The sequence below is a fragment of the Agrilus planipennis genome, unplaced genomic scaffold, assembly GCF_000699045.2.
Source record: "Agrilus planipennis isolate EAB-ADULT unplaced genomic scaffold, Apla_2.0 scaffold344, whole genome shotgun sequence".
NCBI classification, from domain to species: domain Eukaryota; kingdom Metazoa; phylum Arthropoda; class Insecta; order Coleoptera; family Buprestidae; genus Agrilus; species Agrilus planipennis.
This window is the reverse complement of record NW_020439077.1, coordinates 108,155-126,426: the sequence shown is the minus strand read 5'-3', so window position 1 is coordinate 126,426 and position 18,272 is coordinate 108,155. Positions and strand designations below refer to the sequence as shown.

Below are 18,272 nucleotides of genomic sequence, written 5' to 3'. Positions count from 1 at the left end.
AGTAGCAGCAAACACCCACTAGATGGCGATTCACTACCCGAACAGAAATACTAAGTATACGAAAGTTTTGATAAAATCTTCTAAGTTTGTTTTTAGTAAAAACATACACATACAAGTAAGAATAAATTCTGTATTGTAATTGGAATGTTACATACAACTCTTACTATTACTTTTTACAAAGATAAAAACGATTGACACAAATGTAGATACATCTTAAAAGACCTAGTCAAACTTATATAACTAGACAATCACATTTATACGCCTTAAAAGTTCATTAAAATTGTCAGCATAAATAAAAGACATTAAACATAAAAATCTATAGTCGCCCAAGACATGTTGTATCTTGTAAAATACTAGACATTAATTCTTTATCACGCAAAGCTAAAACAACTTCCTCTTCGTCCCATTCTAAAGTTACTTTATGAAGTCTTGGTTCTTTTTTACCAGCTACGCGAATAACTCCTTTTGTTTCAATAAGTGAACACAATCCCACGAATTCGGCTTGATCGACTGCATACAAGTTGCGCTTTTCGCAAACGCGACTGTATACTTCATGCAGCTTCCCCATTGTAATATCCTTATTTTTAGCTTTCTTAAGCATCAGCAATAGAGCGCACACAACAATTTTTTGTTGTAGCGGAAAACTATCGCAGTCGTCGTTTAAATTCTGGGAAGTACCATAAACATTATTCAAAACGTCTACAACTTCTTTTACTTCTACTGTTTGAGATACTTTTTCAGTAACTTCATTGTTAAAATTTTCCAAAGATCGTAAAATGTTTTGATTTTTTCGTTCGGCTATTTCTATTACCCGTCTACTGATATCTAAAGCACGTCTTACATCTCCCGAAATTGCAGCAACTTTTCCTGCCAACAAATGTACTGCAGGTGTTGCTAGAACATCAGAAACTCCAGCTTCCTTCAGTCTTTCCATTATAATATGAATGATTTGTTCTTTTGAATATGATGCAAAATGCATCAATTTCGGTTTAAGTTCGCAACGAGCCTGCAATCTGGGAAGAATGCGATCAGTGAGATCAAGAGCATTTGCAATACCAATCAAAATTAATTTTGAATTGGGACGAGATGGCCATTCAAATATTGTATACAAAACAGATTGCTTTTTGCTATCCAGCTGATCTAATTCATCTAGCACAAGCATACTGAAAAAAAAAATAATAAAAATATAACTNACAAAAACAGGCATTAACAAAGAGTGATTCTTAGAACATATTAATGAATTATGGTTTCAAAGTCAATTCATTTACAATATAAGTAATCATTTTTAGCACCATTTAGGGTGTAATGTTTATGTTATAGTCCGAATTTAGAGTCAGCCGCAATGGAAAACATGTATCTGCTTTATGAAACGGCGATATTCGAAAAAACGACTAACATGTAGGCGGACTATCACTGCACTTATTAAATTGTTTGTTAATACATAAAAAGGAAAAAAGTCTACTGAAACCCTATTACCTGAGATAAGTAATAACTAGTTATAATTTGCATTTAATAAAACTATATTTTATTTTACTTGTTAATTTAAATCAAGCAGATTAATCTTGCAACTGACTAGAAAAAGGCACATTAAATATAGTACAAACTAACAGGTTTTAGATGGGACACTTACATCATTTTGTGGTCCTTTGAAAGGTATTTTTCAATAGCACAAATATTCTCTTTTTCAGTCTTTCTAGATGTTTTTATGTTAAGTTCTTCAATTATTCTTGAATATACATAAGATGGGGATTTAATTGCAGTGCAATTAATGTAAATGGTTTTAATTTGTAGCAAAAACTGGAAGAAGAGTAAATTGTTAAAACTAATTTAAAAAAGTTAGTAGTTACTGGACTAAAATATATATATCTATGTATGTATGTACCTTTTCCTTTAATATTTGCGATAAAGCAGCAGTTTTTCCAGTTCCTGGGGGACCACTTATATATAATGTACCTGACTTATTATTATTTAAACAATCACAAATAAATTTTCTAAGTTCCTCAATTTCCTTTTCTCTTTCCCACAGTTGAGCTGGCTGTGTACCATGCAATGCTTTTCGTGCACTTTTGAATTTGCTAGAGAATAACTCTTTTGGCTGAAGATTATTATTTTTAACACCATTGATATCTAATTTTCTCAGAAGTGAAGAAGGTGTTAATTGACCTGTACTATTGTTTTCATCATTTTCTTCTTTCATTTGTTTAGGGGGAGTTGAAGGGCTACATTTTTGCAACTCCTTTACTGAAGTAGGAGATTTCGTTTTTCTTGGTGTTAAGGAAATTTTAGGGTTTTTTAAACCAGAATTTTTCTCTGTAATTTTATTCGACATGTTTTCTGAAAGTTTCGAACGAGTAGCATAGGAGTTTTTGGTTTTTTTTAATTGCTCCAAAGAATTCTTCGTCATTTTTTATTTACTTCAAAATACAAGTAGCACTACACGACACTATTTATATTCGATCTAATTTCTACATTAACATTCGTGTATTAACTTTTCATTCTACTTTTATCCAACTCTGTAAAATTCTTTTATTACTGCTATTTGTTGCTCTTCATAACCAAAATGTCAACATTAATGTAGTATTTTGCATTTATTTTCGCGCCAATTTCCTGGATAGTTTTTAACGTCTTTGGTATGTTCTTTGGTCTTTCCCCATAGATCCCATATCTATGATCATTAATTTTTACTGAATCCGGGTTTTTAGTCAAAAGACGACCTGGGTAACACGTTTTTAATTAATTTAACAGATTTGATAACAACAGGAAAAAAATTGCGAAAAAAATATTATAAATTTAAATTCTAGATTCATACTTTTCTATTCTATTCTATGATTTTTTACGGGATGTGAAAATTGACAGTTGGCAGAATACAGAATACGTCAGTTGTCCTTTCATTTCATAAACAAATGTTGTGGAGGTACGTTGATATTGATTCCAATAAAAATTTAAGTACTAAAGACCCATCGAGCCTTTAAAGAAGAACTCGCATTTATTGCAATGAGGGCAAAGGTATGTGTCTCTAATATTTTTATTTTTAATTTCCGTGATTATTAAAAAAATCGTTTCTAACCATAAAGTATAATGTACGTTATTACAATTTATTGCACGAGATATAGTTGACTATAAAGTAAATTTTGTAAACTAATATTTGGAAGTAAAAGTGATTAAATTAGATTATTAAAAATTTATCTATTTGCAGTGGAGGAAGAAGCGTATGCGAAGGCTAAAACGTAAGCGAAGGAAGATGCGTGCGAGGTCCAAGTAGACATTTCCAACAGGTATGTAGTTTGAGTGAATATTATATTCTTATTTTAAAAACAACACTTTCCTTCCAGATTCATCCACTTTGGAGAACTCGTACATTATTTTTAAGTAATACAAAGTCATTTGTGTTTAACAATAAAGTTTCATAAAGTATTTATTGTGTTTTATTGTGATTTATTATTTGTATGCTTACAATTAAATGCGTTAATGTGCATTATATCTATTCAGTTCTTAGTTCTGCATCTTAAAAATCAGAAAATTTTAGAATTAGAGCTGTTGGTCTTTGTCAAATTTCCATCTTTTTTGTTAGTGTTCATAATAATTGTGAACACGGTATGACAATATGTCCTGATAATGATTACAAATTAATTGGATAAATCGTTTAAAATTGCTCTATTAATTAACACAAATTCACATAGAATAATTATATATCTCGGCGCATCTCTTGTTTAGACACTACTTTAGAATATTTAATCAATGGTGTAGAAGAAAAACAAGATACATAACCTGTAAAAGTCATTACTAGTGGTTGTAACGCATTATAAACAATTTAAAATAATTATTATAAGTTAGCAGTGTTATCCGTGTTTTTCCTTAATGTAATTTTTAAATTATTTACCAGGATTCCTGTAATTTATCTTCAGCTGTGAATATGTCCCGAGATTCAAGTTGTTCAGATAAAGAAAAATCGGTGAAAAGTAGAAAGAGTGGTAATTCTCCAGAAAGAAAACGAAAAAAGTATAAAGATGATAAAGAATCATCTTCCTCTAAAAAAGGTAGACGTGACAGGTCTCCAGATCGTAAAAAACGTTCAAAACGTGAGCGCAGCTATTCCAGATCATTATCTAAAGAAAGAACCAGCAGTTGGGGTAGAAGAGAAAAAAGGAAGTATGTAGATTTAGACAAACCAGCTGAAGAAATTGAATATCCTCGGTATTATGGAAACGATGATAATAGTTTTAAAGAGAACAATGATCAATATTGGAACAAATACCCAAAAAAAGATGATGCTATTGTTGGCTCCAGATATTATGATGGAGGACAAGATAAGGAAGAAAATAAAAGCAGAACAGAAGCTCATGCCAGAAAAGAAGTTGATAAGCAGGAAATAACTGCGAGACAAAGAAAAACTGTAGATTTGCTAACATCTAAAACTGGTGGTGCTTATATTCCACCAGCTAAACTTCGTATGATGCAAGCAGAAATAACAGATAAGTCTTCTGCTGCTTATCAAAGAATAGCTTGGGAAGCTCTTAAGAAATCTATTCATGGTTATATAAATAAAGTGAATACATCAAATATAGGAATAATTGCACGGGAACTACTTCATGAAAATATTGTCAGAGGACGTGGGTTACTAAGTAAATCTCTTATACAGGCACAAGCTGCTTCTCCTACTTTTACTCATGTGTACGCTGCTCTAGTGGCTGTTATAAATTCTAAATTTCCAAATATTGGAGAATTACTCCTAAAAAGGTTGGTGCTGCAATTTAAAAGGGGGTTCAAGCAAAATAATAAAAATACTTGCATAACAGCATCTTCTTTTATTGCTCATTTGGTAAATCAACGAGTGGCACATGAAATTTTAGCACTGGAAATATTAACGCTCCTTGTAGAATCACCAACAGATGATTCAGTTGAAGTTGCCATTTCATTTTTAAAAGAATGTGGGCAGAAATTAACAGAAGTATCTAGTAAAGGTAATGCAATATACAATTGTTTTATTGTTGTAACTTACATTTCACTATTTATAATTTTTCATGTAAACACAATATTTTACAGGTATAAATGCCATTTTTGAAATGTTAAGAAATATTCTTCATGAAGGAAAATTAGAAAAGCGTATTCAGTATATGATTGAGGTGATGTTTCAAATACGTAAGGATGGATTTAAAGATCATGCTGCTATAATCGAAGAATTAGATTTGGTAGAAGAAGAAGATCAATTTACTCACTTAATAACTCTTGATGATGTGGAAACTAAAAATGGGGAAGATGTTTTGAGTAAGTTTTCAATTAATGTATATTACAGTTGATGTATTTAATATGAACATTTTCAACAGATGTCTTTAAATTTGATGAAAAATATGAAGAAAATGAAGGAAAATATAAGACTCTAAGTAAAGAAATACTTGATACCGATTCAAGTGGTAGTGAATCTGGATCTGAAGGATCTGATGAAGATGAGGACGAAGAAGAGGAAGAAGTCAAAGATCAAGGCCTAATAATTGATAACACTGAAACAAATTTGGTAACACTTAGAAGAACAATTTATCTTACAATTCAGTCAAGTTTGGACTTTGAGGAATGTGCTCACAAGCTGATGAAAATGGAGTTAAAACCTGGACAAGAGATTGAATTGTGTCATATGTTTTTAGGTATGAAATCTTTTTTAATTATATTGAAATTGGATTTTAAGATTTTATGATTAATTTATATTTTTTATTTTTTTTTTTGTAGATTGTTGTGCTGAACAAAGAACCTACGAAAAATTTTATGGTTTGTTGGCTCAACGATTTTGCCAGATAAACAAAATATATGTGACTCCATTTGAACAGATATTTAGAGACACCTATGCAACAACACACAGATTAGATACTAACAGACTCAGAAACGTTAGCAAGTTTTTTGCTCATCTGCTTTTCACAGACGCAATTGGTTGGGAAGTTTTAGAAGCAATAAAACTTAATGAAGAAGACACAACAAGTTCTAGTAGGATTTTTATTAAAATATTATTCCAGGAACTTGCAGAGTACATGGGCCTTGGGAAGTTGAATGCTAGACTGAAAGATGAGTAAGTGGTTGTGGTTTTGTACTTTGTACTAATAATGCTGTAGTAAGATTTTTGTTAGAAATTGTAAACATTAATAAACAAACTTAAGTAATTAATGAAGAAACTATTGTTATAGGACACTTCAGGAACATTTTGCAGGTCTTTTCCCGAGGGATAATCCCAAAAACACAAGATTTGCCATTAATTTTTTCACATCGATCGGTTTAGGTGGACTGACAGATGGTTTAAGGGAGCACTTAAAGGCAATGCCAAAGAATCCAACGATGAATTTAGTTCAACAGTCCAGTTCATCCGATTCAGACGAATCCAGTAATTCAAGTAGTGCAAGTTCTAGTTCTGGTACTTATTAAATTTTAAATAAATAAATAACACTAACATAATCTTCTACTATTTTGAGGTTTTTCTCACTATCATCTTTTTATAGATTCCTCCGATTCTTCAACGGAATCTTCTTCAGATGGTGAAAGTGAAAAGAAAAAGAAACAAAAAGAAAAAAATCGAGTTAAAGGCGAGAAAAAGAAAAATACTGAGAGAAATACCTCTGAAACTAAGAAAAAACAGAGAGATAGTTCTGACGAGAACAGAAAAAAATCTTCAAAAAAGGATCCACGGAAAGATGCAGCACAAGACAAACACCAGAAAGACAAAGACAGACACGAGGTTAATGTGGAAAGGCTGCGAAAAGAAAGAGAAATGTACGAAAATACGAGAACTAAAAGATCAAAATCGCGAGACAGACAAAAACTCAAAGAAAGTTCCAGGAATCGTGATTATAAACGAGAAGACAGAATGAGTTCGAGAGATAATAGGAATAGGAGGAGATGAATATAATTTTAACATAAAAATTACATATATATATTTATCAGGCTTGTAGTATCTAAAGCATTTGTAAATATATGACATTTTTTTCTAGAATAGTTCACAGTGTTATTTTTTCTTTTGGAACAAAAGTACTACAATCTTTTTCTGGATTTTCTTCAACAAGAATTGGAGAAGGAAGGCATTTTTTCAATAGTTCCAGAAAAGTGTCGATACATACTAAACCAGTTCCATCACGTTCAACCCCCTTTTGCCATATTTTTTGAAACGAATCGTCAGGAAATTTGTATCCAAGATTTTCGAAAAGTAATTTCATTTTCTCCGGTTTAATTGGCTAAAATGTACAGATACTTGTTAGGATGTTAAGTGTTAAACTTAAAACCGAATATTAGCCATTGGTATATTAATCAACTTATGCACACCTTAGCAAACACCTTTAACTTATTCAATTATAATTAAAACGTAATCGTTAATGTAATTGATAGGATTTACAAGTATTGTCAAACGAATAAGTTAAAGATATTTCATTTTTACTCAGCCTCTACCGCGTAAGGCAACTAGGCATTTTTTTGGTGTTCATTTAGAACATTTTTGTTATAGTTGTTAAAAAAAAAATAAATAATTTAATTGTGATTATACCACTTACAGTGAGGAGATCTCTGTGTGAGAGACCAGAATTAGTGTATACACTGGGATTCAACAAGGATGCTGCAGACATTTCATCTCCTAAATTTTCTAAATCTGCTTTACATTGGCAGGCTTTGACTACGCCTTCGGGACGATCAAAACGAACGCTTGGTAGACCAGCAGGTGGCTTATCTGTATAATATTAATATACATATAACAAAAACAGGCATTAACAAAGAGTGATTCTTAGAACATATTAATGAATTATGGTTTCAAAGTCAATTCATTTACAATATAAGTAATCATTTTTAGCACCATTTAGGGTGTAATGTTTATGTTATAGTCCGAATTTAGAGTCAGCCGCAATGGAAAACATGTATCTGCTTTATGAAACGGCGATATTCGAAAAAACGACTAACATGTAGGCGGACTATCACTGCACTTATTAAATTGTTTGTTAATACATATCAAACTGGAGTGGCAGTTTGGTCCACAAGAAATTTTCTTCTTGAAACAGGTACATCTGTTTGTGCGACACTGATTTTCTGTGGGCTTGCAACAACATCTTTGAAACTCTTGACCACCAAATAAAGACTCTTCAGTCGTCTCTTCTTGTAATAACATTGTATTTGCTGTTTCTTCATTGCAGTCATTTGAAAGAATTGGTAAACCAGTTTTCGGATCACATCCGAATAGAGCATGGTAAGGTGATTTTCCTGTGATTCTATGATATGCAGCATTCTTTTGATACTGGACAAAATTACATCCAACAGACCAATTTGTTGAATTATTGTCATGCATCCAAGTGTGGACCAAACTCTCCACATCTAGATTACTACATTCCATACTAGCTTGGGCCTCTGCATGTCTAGAGCTCCCTTGTACAATTTTGCATTCTGGCCACATTTTCACAACTTCTTCTATAACTTTGGCTGTAAACTCATGACCGCTGCTGCTCTGCAAAACAAATGGTGCACCAAATGTCAAAAAGATCTTCACTAATTCTAAAGCAACTTCAGATGCTTGTTTGGTTCGGAGTGGTCGAAGTTGAAGAAATTTGGTGGAGTTGTCTTGATAATTCAGCAACCATTTAAAGTCCCCGTCTGCCGTTGACCGAAAATCGATTAAATCAATTTGGCCCATAATGTTAAAGTCTGTTGAAACTATTGGTTTTGTAGCTATTGATGATTTCCTTGGTAAACCACGTTTTCTTTCACAAATGGGACATAAGGATACGAATAATTCAACAGCTTTTTTTGGTATGTAGAATCTATTTTTTATACAATACAACATTTTATCGCGACCGCCGTGGCCACTTTCTTTATGGATTTCCAATAATAAATCAAAGTACTGTTCTGTAGCTACCACAGGAATAGTAGGGTCATCAGGATTATTTTTTTTTAAAATTAGGCAATCCTCATTGGCAATCCTCGTTAAATCGTATTTCCTACACCAATAATATTGCTTAGATGTCCGCCGAAACCCACATTCCATTGCCGTTTTAGCAGTTTTAAGAAGTAATATAACCTCTAAGATTCGTGCGTTTGTCCACGGCCTTTTTTGACTTCCACCTTGAGATTCATAAAAATCTTCTAGTTGTTGTTGAAATTTTTCTTTAAATTCACTGTTGTCACACATATTTTGCATGTTTGCACTTGTAAAGCAGTTATCATTCGCCCTTTCTACTTCGACTTTTGTCGCCATTGTTGTTATGATTGTGGTTTGTGGTTATTAGTCAATAAATGATCAATAGTCACCTATGATAGTCATTCATCAGTCATGTATTAGCTGTTGGTCTTTCTTATCTTTTTGTGGTCTTATGAGTGCATTATTATTATGGTCTGATATTGGTCTTTGATTATTACATTACAGCTATTGCTAATGGGGATTCTTTACCTGAAAGTTCAGTTTTCAAAAAGTCGCAATGCATTGCTTGATATGTTGTGGTGTAATACTGATTCTTTTTGGGAATATCTAAAATAAAATTTAATTATGTTTTTAGTCTTTAATTATTCAATTATAAGTAAAAGTATACCATTAATTTTCACAAGTTCTGGAACCGCTTTGTTTATATCAATGAGATCTATGAAAGTGTCGTAATTTATGCGACCATTTTTGAGTACCCCGCACAGTTCCATTAATGGCTCAAAAAGGCTGTGATCGAAATTTATTTTGTAACACTTGCACATTTCGTAAAGGAATTCTAAACTCGTCCAACCTGTTGCTTCCTAAAAATTTTTCAGTTATTGGTTTCCTAATTATAATCTGTTGAAATAAAATATATTCTATTGAAAAAGGTCCCTAGCCTGCGCCATTTTAGCGTACCATATGTGTTGTACGGAGATCAGCCTACATTATTTATTACCTTATCATAATAAGCTATTCTATTTTTAAAACTTCTCAGATCAAATCCAAACTCATTGCTCCTTTTTTTAACATTTCTTCGTATTTGATTTAAGTGTTCTATCCAGTCATGATAATCCCTTTTGAAAATACACGGTGGACGATCGGCATCTTTCAGAAGTTCCTCCATTCCATATAGTTCCCTTTTACACGGTTTTCCATACATAAAACCTCGTGGAACACTTTTATTATTTTCACATCTTCAAGAGGATAACAAATTCGTGATGAAAACGGAAATTACAAAAACGAAATTAATTAATGGGAAACACTTACGGTTCCATATATCTTCCAAGTTGAGGTTTCATGCGTTCGCGAACCTTAGCTTGTGATGTATGAACGGGTATGACAGGTTTGGTATCAAACCATGTTGATGCACATTTCACCCAAATTCCTCTTGGATCGTATGTTGTTTTGATACCATATCGTTTGTCCGGATTATAGGCAGGCTGTTTATACCTAAAAAGATGATAAAAATTTATTCCTCAAAACCTGTCCAAAGAATTATTATAATAAATATATGTACATAATGCATTCAGTATAGGTGTTAGGTACAATTGAATCCTGGATTAGGCGTTGGGGCCATTATTCCAAGAAACTTAACGTTTGCATGTTATGTTCCTATAAATGGTCATTTAATAGTCGCGTATCATAAGTGGGATCGTCCTGGTGATGGGCTAATGTCCAGTAATAATTGAATCGAAAAATTAAGTGTTTTTGTCGTGTTACATTCACGATGTTCTCACCCTCTATCAATTTGTTCAGCAGGGTAATAATCACCATGACTTTTTTTGTACAAGTCGTGACCGATGTGACTTTCGCAGCACACCGTTCTTGGACTTTTTGGTGGATTTACCAATACTCCAGCGGGTACATCTAAAATAAAAAGTAATACATTCTTTCTTAATATGATCTAAAACAATAGACGTTTCATAAAGCATATTACCTTTCACTGAAGCTTTCCCTAAAGTAATTTTATGTACGGGGTCCATTTTTGAAGGAAGTCCTGACGGAATTCCTTTAAATGGATCCCTCGGCTTCCCTACTATCTTATTCCATGTTGAATCGTACGTAGATTCTCTGAGTTCATTTAAAAATAATTGATAACTTGTAGTTTGGGGTGGTCTTAAAATGGCCCGAGACTTTCCAATAAAAAAAAGATAGTAGAAGGTACAAAAAAATAACAAATAAAAACAATACTTCTGTATAGATTCCTTTATGTCGTGTATTTTCAAGATGAGGTTGCCTGTAGATAAAAGGAGTTCTTTGTTCTTCAAAAATAGTAGCGTCATGCTTAAGAGCATTTATTTTATCATCAAGAGGATAATTTTTCATACGAGTTCCTACATTTTCTGGATCCACAAAAACTTTTCCAGCCTTTAAAAGATTTAATGGCAAAAAATTGCAGTTAATGAAAAACTAATAAAACTTTACCGCACATATGACAGGGGCCGTATCGGAAAATTTTCCCTCGTTAGCGGTCATTTCGTAAAATCAACTAGTTTCTTAGTAGTAAAAACATCGAAAAATAACGCAAAAAACTTAAAACAACATAACATATTACAAAAGGATGTCAATATGAATTTTTCAATTTCCCGCTGCCTTTACTAGTTTCAATTTTGATAAATGTGGCCGCTAGAGTGCTTTAATGTTTTTAATTTTTATGGCTTTCGGAAAGTGAAATTTATATAAATTTTTTGAGGTAAGTCATAATTGTGTGCATTTAAATACTTAATATACATGACAGGTTAAGAAAAATCCTGTTTCTATTTTAATTTAGTCGTTCAATTAATAGGACAGCTCAACATTTTTTTCATCAACCAAGCTGTCAGTGTCAAATTATCCCAACTACTGTCATTTTATTCGTACCTTTCGGAGCAGCGAATACTGTGTAAATAGTGTTAAATAATTTTCTTATTCTTATAAGTTATTTATTGTTTCTTGCATGTTAGCAAAAGTTATAGGTTTTTAAAGTGTTTACACCATCGTTTAAACAGTAATCTTTTGTGTAAAGGTAGGTTAGACTTTGTTATTAATCTTGTCAAATGCGTCATAAGCTGATTAATAGAACCCAAATTTATTAAAATATTGCTTTAATATAAGCCTAAAAAACCCAGTTTTCCAGTTTTTTTATAAGTTCATTCGTTACAGTTATCGATGTTTTCATGAAAATAACTTAATTGATCAGGTATGTTAGTGCCCTTGAATATCTTCTAACAACGGTTACACTGTGGTAACGAGGTACGCCGCCCCCTTTGTATTTGCATTTTTATTCTGCTTTTTTTGTTTGATTTTTTTCAAGTAAGTGTATGTAATCGTCAAGTAACATGATAGTGTCTTATGGAGATCTAAAGAGTGTCTTAATTAGATAATGGATAGAAGAAAGGAAGTGCCTTAAGTGTTGATTATAAATATCTGAATTGGCTTTTTTAATTAATAAACGTTTCTAAGATATGTGGTTCCTTGTTTTAATGCTACTAAATTTAAAATATAGTGATTGTTTGCCCCAATAAGTACTAGTTTTTGTTTAGGCATTTTAAAAATTACCTAATAGATGTTTCAGTGTAATTATATGAACTATTGATTGGGCATTGCAGTTTTAAATTAAATTAACAGTTTTAAACAGAAAATCTTTAGTGATCCTTACATTTATGTAATATGTTAATATTTTAAATGTTGGCTTATTACAGAAATGGCAAATAGAACAGGTACAGCTCAGAGGCCAAATGGCCAAACTCAAGGAAAAATTTGCCAATTTAAATTGGTTCTGTTGGGCGAATCTGCCGTAGGAAAATCCAGTTTAGTGTTGCGGTTTGTTAAAGGACAGTTTCACGAATACCAAGAAAGTACTATAGGAGCGGCATTTTTAACTCAAACCGTTTGTTTAGATGATACAACTGTGAAATTTGAAATATGGGACACTGCTGGGCAAGAAAGGTATTTTTGGTTTTAATTTATAAACAAATTATTAAATTCTTTTTATTATCATACAATTCATTGAATATTTATAGCTTTGAATTGTTAATATGTTAAATTATTTAAAAAATTTTGTCAAAAATAAGTATATGTTATGTCCTATTACAGTAAGAGTTTCAATGCCAATGTTTATTATGTGGAGTTGATTACTAATTCTTTTTGATAATGCTGTTCATCATATAGTGTGATAAGAGTTCATTTGTCTGTGATATGTTAAGTGTTGATAAATTCCATGCTGTTTATTAATATTTTTGGTAGTAAAAATCATCAGAATGGTAAATACAACAGAGCAAGGAAAATTATTTTAATAATTTTTATCTTCCCAGTTTTCACTATTTTCAATTAACTTAGAGGAAACTTTTTAATTTAAGTGCCAAACAATCAAACCATAAGCAATTTATTACTGAAGTTTACTGTCTTGACTAGTATTACCAGTATACAGGTAATTCACCTTATATTGCTTTTTATAGGTACCACAGTTTAGCTCCCATGTATTATAGAGGTGCTCAGGCAGCCATAGTCGTTTATGACATCACGAATCAGGATACGTTCGGCCGGGCAAAGACTTGGGTTAAAGAATTGCAAAGACAGGCAAGCCCCAATATAGTGATTGCTCTAGCTGGGAATAAACAGGACCTGGCGAATAAACGCATGGTCGAATTCGAAGAGGCGCACGCCTATGCGGACGAACACGGTCTCTTGTTTATGGAGACTTCTGCGAAGACCGCGATGAATGTTAATGATATTTTCCTTGCTATTGGTAAGAATTAAATATGTCCTTTTTATGCAAACCCCCGTGAAGGTGAAAATAAAAATTTGGATTATCTGTGTACTTTTGAGTTATATGAAAGATTTCATGTTTTTTATATTATTTATACAGCGATAATAGTATTTATTTTTTAAATTATTCACCAATTAGAATTTGTAAATATTTGATTAAAATTGTATTTACAGTAGAGTTTTAATTTTCTAGTTCTCGTATTCCTCATTACAATGGTAAGAAACAAAAATTATGAAGAAGAAAATCAAATTTTTGATATGCTCTTGTATTTGTAATTGAATGATTTAAGATATTCTTAATTTTTTGAATATATGACAAAAACTATATTTCTGTGTTTAGAATTGGTAAAATGTTCAAATGCAGTTTATATTTGATATGAGAAATTAAAAATTGCTATTGTAAATATGATTTTGTTTAGAATTACTCTTTGTCTTTTAGTTTAATTATTTATTTTGTTTTAGTATGTATTTTTGTATAAATGCATCCAATATCAATCAGTCAATCAAAAAGGCAAAGATCATTTTACAACTTAAATTTACAACAGTTTGATTAAATATTCTTGTTGTAGCGAAAAAACTTCCTAAAAATGAACAAGCCGGTGCTCCTGGAGGCGGCGGTCAAGGAAGACGATTGGTCGACGGTGATACGGGGCCAAAGGCAGCAGGAAATTGCTGCAAGTGATGGCATTTTAATTCTAAGGGTTTGACACCCTTTTGTCTATAAGACACTGAACTGCGTGTGTACGCTATAGTGATATATAAGTGTAATAAAAAAAATATGGAGCCCCTCTTTAACATAGTTATGAACTATCTCTAATATCACAAGTACTATTTTTAATTTTTCAATATCACAAGTTCTACAATTATTGTCCGATTTAGGCATTTGGTTTCCACTCCGAAAACGTTAGAATAATTATTTATAAACAAAAAGCAAAAAGTCCGTGTGATACGAAAAAAGGTTTTTTGGAAACGTTGCAGTATAATTAATTATGTAATTATTATCTCTTTTTCTCCTTGGGATTGGCTAGACATTGTCGTCGTACACATTTGTAGATTAACGTATCAAAAACAACAAAAAAAGTAATATGACCCACTTTTTAGTGTCTATACGATATAAATATACATATATAAATAAATATGAAGTACGATTAAATATTTTATATTAATTATTATATAGCATTTTTCATTTTCCTTACTCTTTAAGATCTACTTACTGTTGTTAATTATTTTAGAAGTAAATAAATTTATTTATCTTATTGTAAAGATCGAAACCTTGTAAAAATGTTGGAAGTAGGACGGGAAATTGGTTTAATAAAAGATACAAATTGTGTTAAGATCGAAGTGTTTTTACTGCATATAAACATTAATATTACATACGTACTTGGAACAGTAGCTTAGAAATAGATATTTCTAAATAAAGAAGCTATATCAAATTCAGTATATTTATTTTCACTTATCTTAATCTTAATTACCTTATCAAACACTAAAGGCTAGTATTGCTAGTGGTTGAAATTCGAGCAACTGTGTTGCTTTAATCTACCTAAATAGGAAAAGGTATTGAAACTGCACGTTGTTACGGAGGCAGTGTTACGACGATCTTTTTAGAGATTTCTATTTTCGAAAATAATTACAAAAGAAAGATTGTATTTTCATATAAGTAATTGAAGTTTAATAAATTTGATAATAAATATTCCTATCTGCGGAATATAAAAATATACGTAATTATTTATTAATTTCAATTGAGATACATATACATCAAATATTTATATATATTTTGTCTGTAATAAAAACAAAAAAAACAGCAAAAAGTACTATCAGATAATTTATCATAATAATCAGTATATTTACAATGTGATTGATAGGTACCTATACTATGTACCCATACTTATAAGCTTGTGTGGTTGCAGATGTTTTATATCGGAGTTCGGCACGTTCGGCATAAAAACACAAAAACGTGAACAATTTAAAGGGAAAAAACAACAAAAAAAAAGCAGATGGAAATATTCTGTTTCTAAATTTAGAACATGTAAAACAAATTCTGCTGACGGATTCTCAGTTTATTGAAGTTGTAGTATTAGCCATGAACTTATTATTTGTAGTGGGGTGTAAGGGTAGGCTATGTAAAAATGTCAATATGTTGAGGGTTTTGCCTTCAAAAACAATTTTATAGTTTTTGACTTAAATTTAAAATTCACGTTAACAAAAGATTTCGTTAGAAATGGATTTATTAACATCAACAAACTCAGAATTACAATTTAGTTTAGTTGGTTGCCAATATGTGGACAAGGGAAATGTATGTGGTGAAAAAGACTCTTTGGCGATTATCGTGGAAATGCAAAAAATGTATGAAGAAAAAATGAGTATTTTAGATCGTGAAGGAGGCGGCGATTACGAAGCAGTAAGCTGAAAACTCTTAATGTATTTTATCGCCATGTAGTCTTCCATAACAAAATATGACACATGTCAATGTTTGTTTTGTTTTGATTATCATGCTTTGTTTTGTCTGTCCCTGGCAAATAGAGAATATTAAAGCGGGAATTTGAATTTAGTTACAGGCAAAAAACAGACTCCAAGAAATGTGGATAAAAGACCTTATTCAGCAAAGTAAGATGCTTATATCAGCTATTCAAGAATTAGAACGTGAAGCTACAGAACGTGTACGACTTTTGGAACAGAGAATAAAAAAGAACTCCCACACTGGCACTGAGGTAAATGTTGCAATTATTGTTAATAAATTGTTTAAAAGAAACAACTTAATATTACTGTTAGGTTTAAAAAATTATTTGTAATCTATAGAACAGTGGCTATTTTAATTTTTTGGTTTTTGTCTTTACTTTTGGTTTTTAACTATTCTCTTTCACACAGGTAATGAGTAAATATAGAGACTTAGATATCAGATATAATATAAGTGAAACTTATCAGAGTGTAATATACCTTCAATCTGATATTCATAACTTAGTAAAAATAATTAAGCAGTTTCAAAACGATGGGGTTTGGTCTTCTGAGGGCTTCCATTTTTACTTTGTAAATAGTGATGACTTAAAATTTGATGCTCAAAGAGCTATTGTAAATATGATTTTGTTTAGAATTACTCTTTGTCTTTTAGTTTAATTATTTATTTTGTTTTAGTATGTATTTTTGTATAAATGCATCCAATATCAATCAGTCAATCAAAAAGGCAAAGATCATTTTACAACTTAAATTTACAACAGTTTGATTAAATATTCTTGTTGTAGCGAAAAAACTTCCTAAAAATGAACAAGCCGGTGCTCCTGGAGGCGGCGGTCAAGGAAGACGANATTATTCTAAAAGAGAATATTTTTAGGAGGAATATGAGAAAATGAAAAAAGAGTTCATAGAGCAAACAAAAAAAGATTTTGAAGAAGAATTGAAGCAATTAGTAAGTATTTACTCCTAATACTCTCTTGTATCATGTCACAAAATGTCCTTCTCTTTAGAAAAGCGACAATATGACCATCAAGGAGAAATACGAAACTAGTTTGATTGAACTAGAAAAGGCCATTAAAGAAAAAGAAATGCGCGAAGAAAAAATGAAAGAACTGGGATGTGCAGTAAGTGAAATATAAACCGCACGTTTTAGTTCTGTTTACTGTATTTTATTAAATAATTATTAGATCCAACAGTGCGAGGAGTATCAGAAAAAATACGAAAAAGGCTTAGCCGAAATTAAGAAAATTAACAGAGAAAAGGAGGAACACGAGAAGAAAATTAAAGAATTGGAACAATCAGTAAGCTTAATAATTATAATTATTATCTTAAGAGATTTTATATTCACATTTCAGTAATAGGTCTTTTAGACTTTGAATTAGTCATTTTTTGATTAAATTTTGAAGTGTCTGTATTTTGTGGTAGTATTTTTTAAATGCACATTTAATTAAATAAGAAGTGTTTTGGCCAGCATTAGACTAATATGAAAGCAGTGAAGTGAATAATGTATTATAGATGAATCCATTATTTTCAGCTGGAGGAACTGAAAAAGGACATCCAAGAAAAGGACCTGTAAGTTACAAAAAATTCTCTGCATTAGAGTATAAGGAATATGTATATGTTTTTAGGAGGATTAAAAAATTGGATTCTGTTGTAAAGGATTTAAGGACAAAAACTGGCAGTAAAAATACAAATGGAGTTGAAGAATTAAAAAGGGTTAGTTAATTGCTAGTCCTGAAATATATAACTTTTATAGTTAAATTAATTACTTTGTAATTAGGCTATGGAGGACATGAGATCAGCTCTTACAGCAGAAGTGGCAGACAAGCATGAGATTATACTATCTCTTCGACGAGACATTCATCAGTTGGAGGAGCAATGCAAACAGGCTGATAAGCAAATGATTTTTAAGGATGACATTATTAAAGAAATGAGGAAAGACATTAAACATCTTAAATCTGAGGTATCTTACTAATTTATTTGAATTAATTTGATAAATAACATTTGTTGGATTACTTTAATATATGCACTATCTTTTCCAATCATCATTAACAATTTTCTGTGTAAATACCTTCAAAGGAAAGAAATATTTTTTATGAAAAGGATTATTTTCACAGTTACTTTAATTTTAATATAATCTTAATATTATTAATATATTCCTGTGATT

The 18,272-nt window shown here is 31.2% G+C and overlaps 6 protein-coding genes and 1 long non-coding RNA gene across 14 annotated transcripts in view; 5 read left to right on the top strand and 2 right to left on the bottom strand.

The window, feature by feature from the left end:
• Positions 1-150: 150 nt before the first annotated feature.
• Positions 151-2,695, bottom strand: LOC108742539 (cell division control protein 6 homolog). The gene is made up of 3 exons (XM_018477783.2): positions 1,883-2,695; positions 1,631-1,797; positions 151-1,163 (listed from the first exon to the last, which is right to left on the bottom strand). The coding sequence occupies exons 1-3, from the start codon at positions 2,402-2,404 to the stop codon at positions 317-319; spliced, it is 1,536 nt and encodes a 511-aa protein (XP_018333285.1). The 5' UTR covers positions 2,405-2,695; the 3' UTR covers positions 151-316.
• A 169-nt stretch (positions 2,696-2,864) lies between these two features.
• LOC108742542 lies at positions 2,865-3,414 on the top strand. The gene is made up of 3 exons (XR_001938693.1): positions 2,865-3,006; positions 3,197-3,275; positions 3,333-3,414. It is a non-coding gene; the product is annotated as an uncharacterized LOC108742542 (long non-coding RNA).
• Positions 3,415-3,741: 327 nt separating this feature from the next.
• LOC108742537 (pre-mRNA-splicing factor CWC22 homolog) lies at positions 3,742-6,972 on the top strand. Of its 2 annotated transcripts, XM_018477781.2 has the most exons (7): positions 3,742-3,829; positions 3,884-4,961; positions 5,044-5,265; positions 5,325-5,639; positions 5,722-6,055; positions 6,171-6,394; positions 6,480-6,972. In XM_018477781.2, exons 2-7 carry the CDS (start codon positions 3,914-3,916, stop codon positions 6,878-6,880), a joined length of 2,544 nt encoding a protein of 847 aa, XP_018333283.1. In that variant the 5' UTR covers positions 3,742-3,829; positions 3,884-3,913; the 3' UTR covers positions 6,881-6,972. The 2 variants fall into 2 exon arrangements, with proteins under 2 accessions (XP_018333283.1, XP_018333282.1); XM_018477780.2 differs by having other exon boundaries at positions 3,747-4,961.
• On the bottom strand, positions 6,895-11,423 carry LOC108742538 (EF-hand domain-containing family member B-like). Its single transcript, XM_018477782.1, has 10 exons — positions 11,336-11,423; positions 11,102-11,278; positions 10,848-11,043; positions 10,648-10,777; positions 10,178-10,360; positions 9,867-10,104; positions 9,537-9,729; positions 9,398-9,475; positions 7,521-7,693; positions 6,895-7,208 (listed from the first exon to the last, which is right to left on the bottom strand). Exons 1-10 carry the CDS (start codon positions 11,384-11,386, stop codon positions 6,975-6,977), a joined length of 1,653 nt encoding a protein of 550 aa, XP_018333284.1. The 5' UTR covers positions 11,387-11,423; the 3' UTR covers positions 6,895-6,974.
• A 90-nt stretch (positions 11,424-11,513) lies between these two features.
• LOC108742540 (ras-related protein Rab-5B) lies at positions 11,514-14,993 on the top strand. Of its 5 annotated transcripts, XM_018477785.2 has the most exons (5): positions 11,730-11,915; positions 12,053-12,089; positions 12,592-12,838; positions 13,348-13,637; positions 14,227-14,993. In XM_018477785.2, the coding sequence occupies exons 3-5, from the start codon at positions 12,594-12,596 to the stop codon at positions 14,337-14,339; spliced, it is 648 nt and encodes a 215-aa protein (XP_018333287.1). In that variant the 5' UTR covers positions 11,730-11,915; positions 12,053-12,089; positions 12,592-12,593; the 3' UTR covers positions 14,340-14,993. The 5 variants fall into 5 exon arrangements, with proteins under 5 accessions (XP_018333289.1, XP_018333290.1, XP_018333287.1 ...); XM_018477787.2 differs by lacking the exons at positions 11,730-11,915; positions 12,053-12,089 and adding an exon at positions 11,514-11,603; XM_018477788.2 differs by lacking the exon at positions 12,053-12,089 and having other exon boundaries at positions 11,714-11,792.
• A 573-nt stretch (positions 14,994-15,566) lies between these two features.
• On the top strand, positions 15,567-16,768 carry LOC112905254. Its single transcript, XM_025977302.1, has 3 exons — positions 15,567-16,055; positions 16,207-16,365; positions 16,523-16,768. The coding sequence occupies exons 1-3, from the start codon at positions 15,876-15,878 to the stop codon at positions 16,766-16,768; spliced, it is 585 nt and encodes a 194-aa protein (XP_025833087.1). The 5' UTR covers positions 15,567-15,875.
• Positions 16,769-16,969: 201 nt separating this feature from the next.
• LOC108742524 (spindle pole body component 110) overlaps positions 16,970-18,272 on the top strand; it is a 10,227-nt gene continuing 8,924 nt past the window's right edge. For all 3 annotated transcript variants that reach the window (XM_025977300.1, XM_025977299.1, XM_025977298.1), the window contains exons 1-3: positions 16,970-17,057; positions 17,116-17,229; positions 17,293-17,321. In XM_025977300.1, coding sequence (XP_025833085.1) covers positions 16,998-17,057; positions 17,116-17,229; positions 17,293-17,321 — 203 coding nt within the window. In that variant the 5' untranslated portion in view covers positions 16,970-16,997. The remainder of the gene's footprint in view (positions 17,058-17,115; positions 17,230-17,292; positions 17,322-18,272) is intronic.

What these genes read in the sequence shown, in the direction of transcription:
- LOC108742539 (XM_018477783.2), bottom strand. Translation starts at nt 2,404, where the DNA reads ATGACGAAGAATTCTTTGGAGCAATTAAAAAAAACCAAAAACTCCTAT. An exon ending in CGCAAATATTAAAGGAAAAG is followed by an intron (nt 1,798 to 1,882) that starts GTACATACATAC and finishes CTCTTCTTCCAG; the next exon opens with TTTTTGCTACAAATTAAAAC. An exon ending in TCAAAGGACCACAAAATGAT is followed by an intron (nt 1,164 to 1,630) that starts GTAAGTGTCCCA and finishes TTTTTTTTTCAG; the next exon opens with TATGCTTGTGCTAGATGAAT.
- LOC108742537 (XM_018477781.2), top strand. Translation starts at nt 3,914, where the DNA reads ATGTCCCGAGATTCAAGTTGTTCAGATAAAGAAAAATCGGTGAAAAGT. An exon ending in AACAGAAGTATCTAGTAAAG is followed by an intron (nt 4,962 to 5,043) that starts GTAATGCAATAT and finishes AATATTTTACAG; the next exon opens with GTATAAATGCCATTTTTGAA. An exon ending in AATGCTAGACTGAAAGATGA is followed by an intron (nt 6,056 to 6,170) that starts GTAAGTGGTTGT and finishes CTATTGTTATAG; the next exon opens with GACACTTCAGGAACATTTTG.
- LOC108742538 (XM_018477782.1), bottom strand. Translation starts at nt 11,386, where the DNA reads ATGACCGCTAACGAGGGAAAATTTTCCGATACGGCCCCTGTCATATGT. An exon ending in GCTGAACAAATTGATAGAGG is followed by an intron (nt 10,361 to 10,647) that starts GTGAGAACATCG and finishes TCATCTTTTTAG; the next exon opens with GTATAAACAGCCTGCCTATA. An exon ending in AGAACTTGTGAAAATTAATG is followed by an intron (nt 9,476 to 9,536) that starts GTATACTTTTAC and finishes ATTTTATTTTAG; the next exon opens with ATATTCCCAAAAAGAATCAG.
- LOC108742540 (XM_018477787.2), top strand. Translation starts at nt 12,594, where the DNA reads ATGGCAAATAGAACAGGTACAGCTCAGAGGCCAAATGGCCAAACTCAA. An exon ending in GACACTGCTGGGCAAGAAAG is followed by an intron (nt 12,839 to 13,347) that starts GTATTTTTGGTT and finishes TGCTTTTTATAG; the next exon opens with GTACCACAGTTTAGCTCCCA. An exon ending in TGATATTTTCCTTGCTATTG is followed by an intron (nt 13,638 to 14,226) that starts GTAAGAATTAAA and finishes TTCTTGTTGTAG; the next exon opens with CGAAAAAACTTCCTAAAAAT.
- LOC112905254 (XM_025977302.1), top strand. Translation starts at nt 15,876, where the DNA reads ATGGATTTATTAACATCAACAAACTCAGAATTACAATTTAGTTTAGTT. An exon ending in GAGGCGGCGATTACGAAGCA is followed by an intron (nt 16,056 to 16,206) that starts GTAAGCTGAAAA and finishes ATTTGAATTTAG; the next exon opens with TTACAGGCAAAAAACAGACT. An exon ending in ACTCCCACACTGGCACTGAG is followed by an intron (nt 16,366 to 16,522) that starts GTAAATGTTGCA and finishes TCTTTCACACAG; the next exon opens with GTAATGAGTAAATATAGAGA.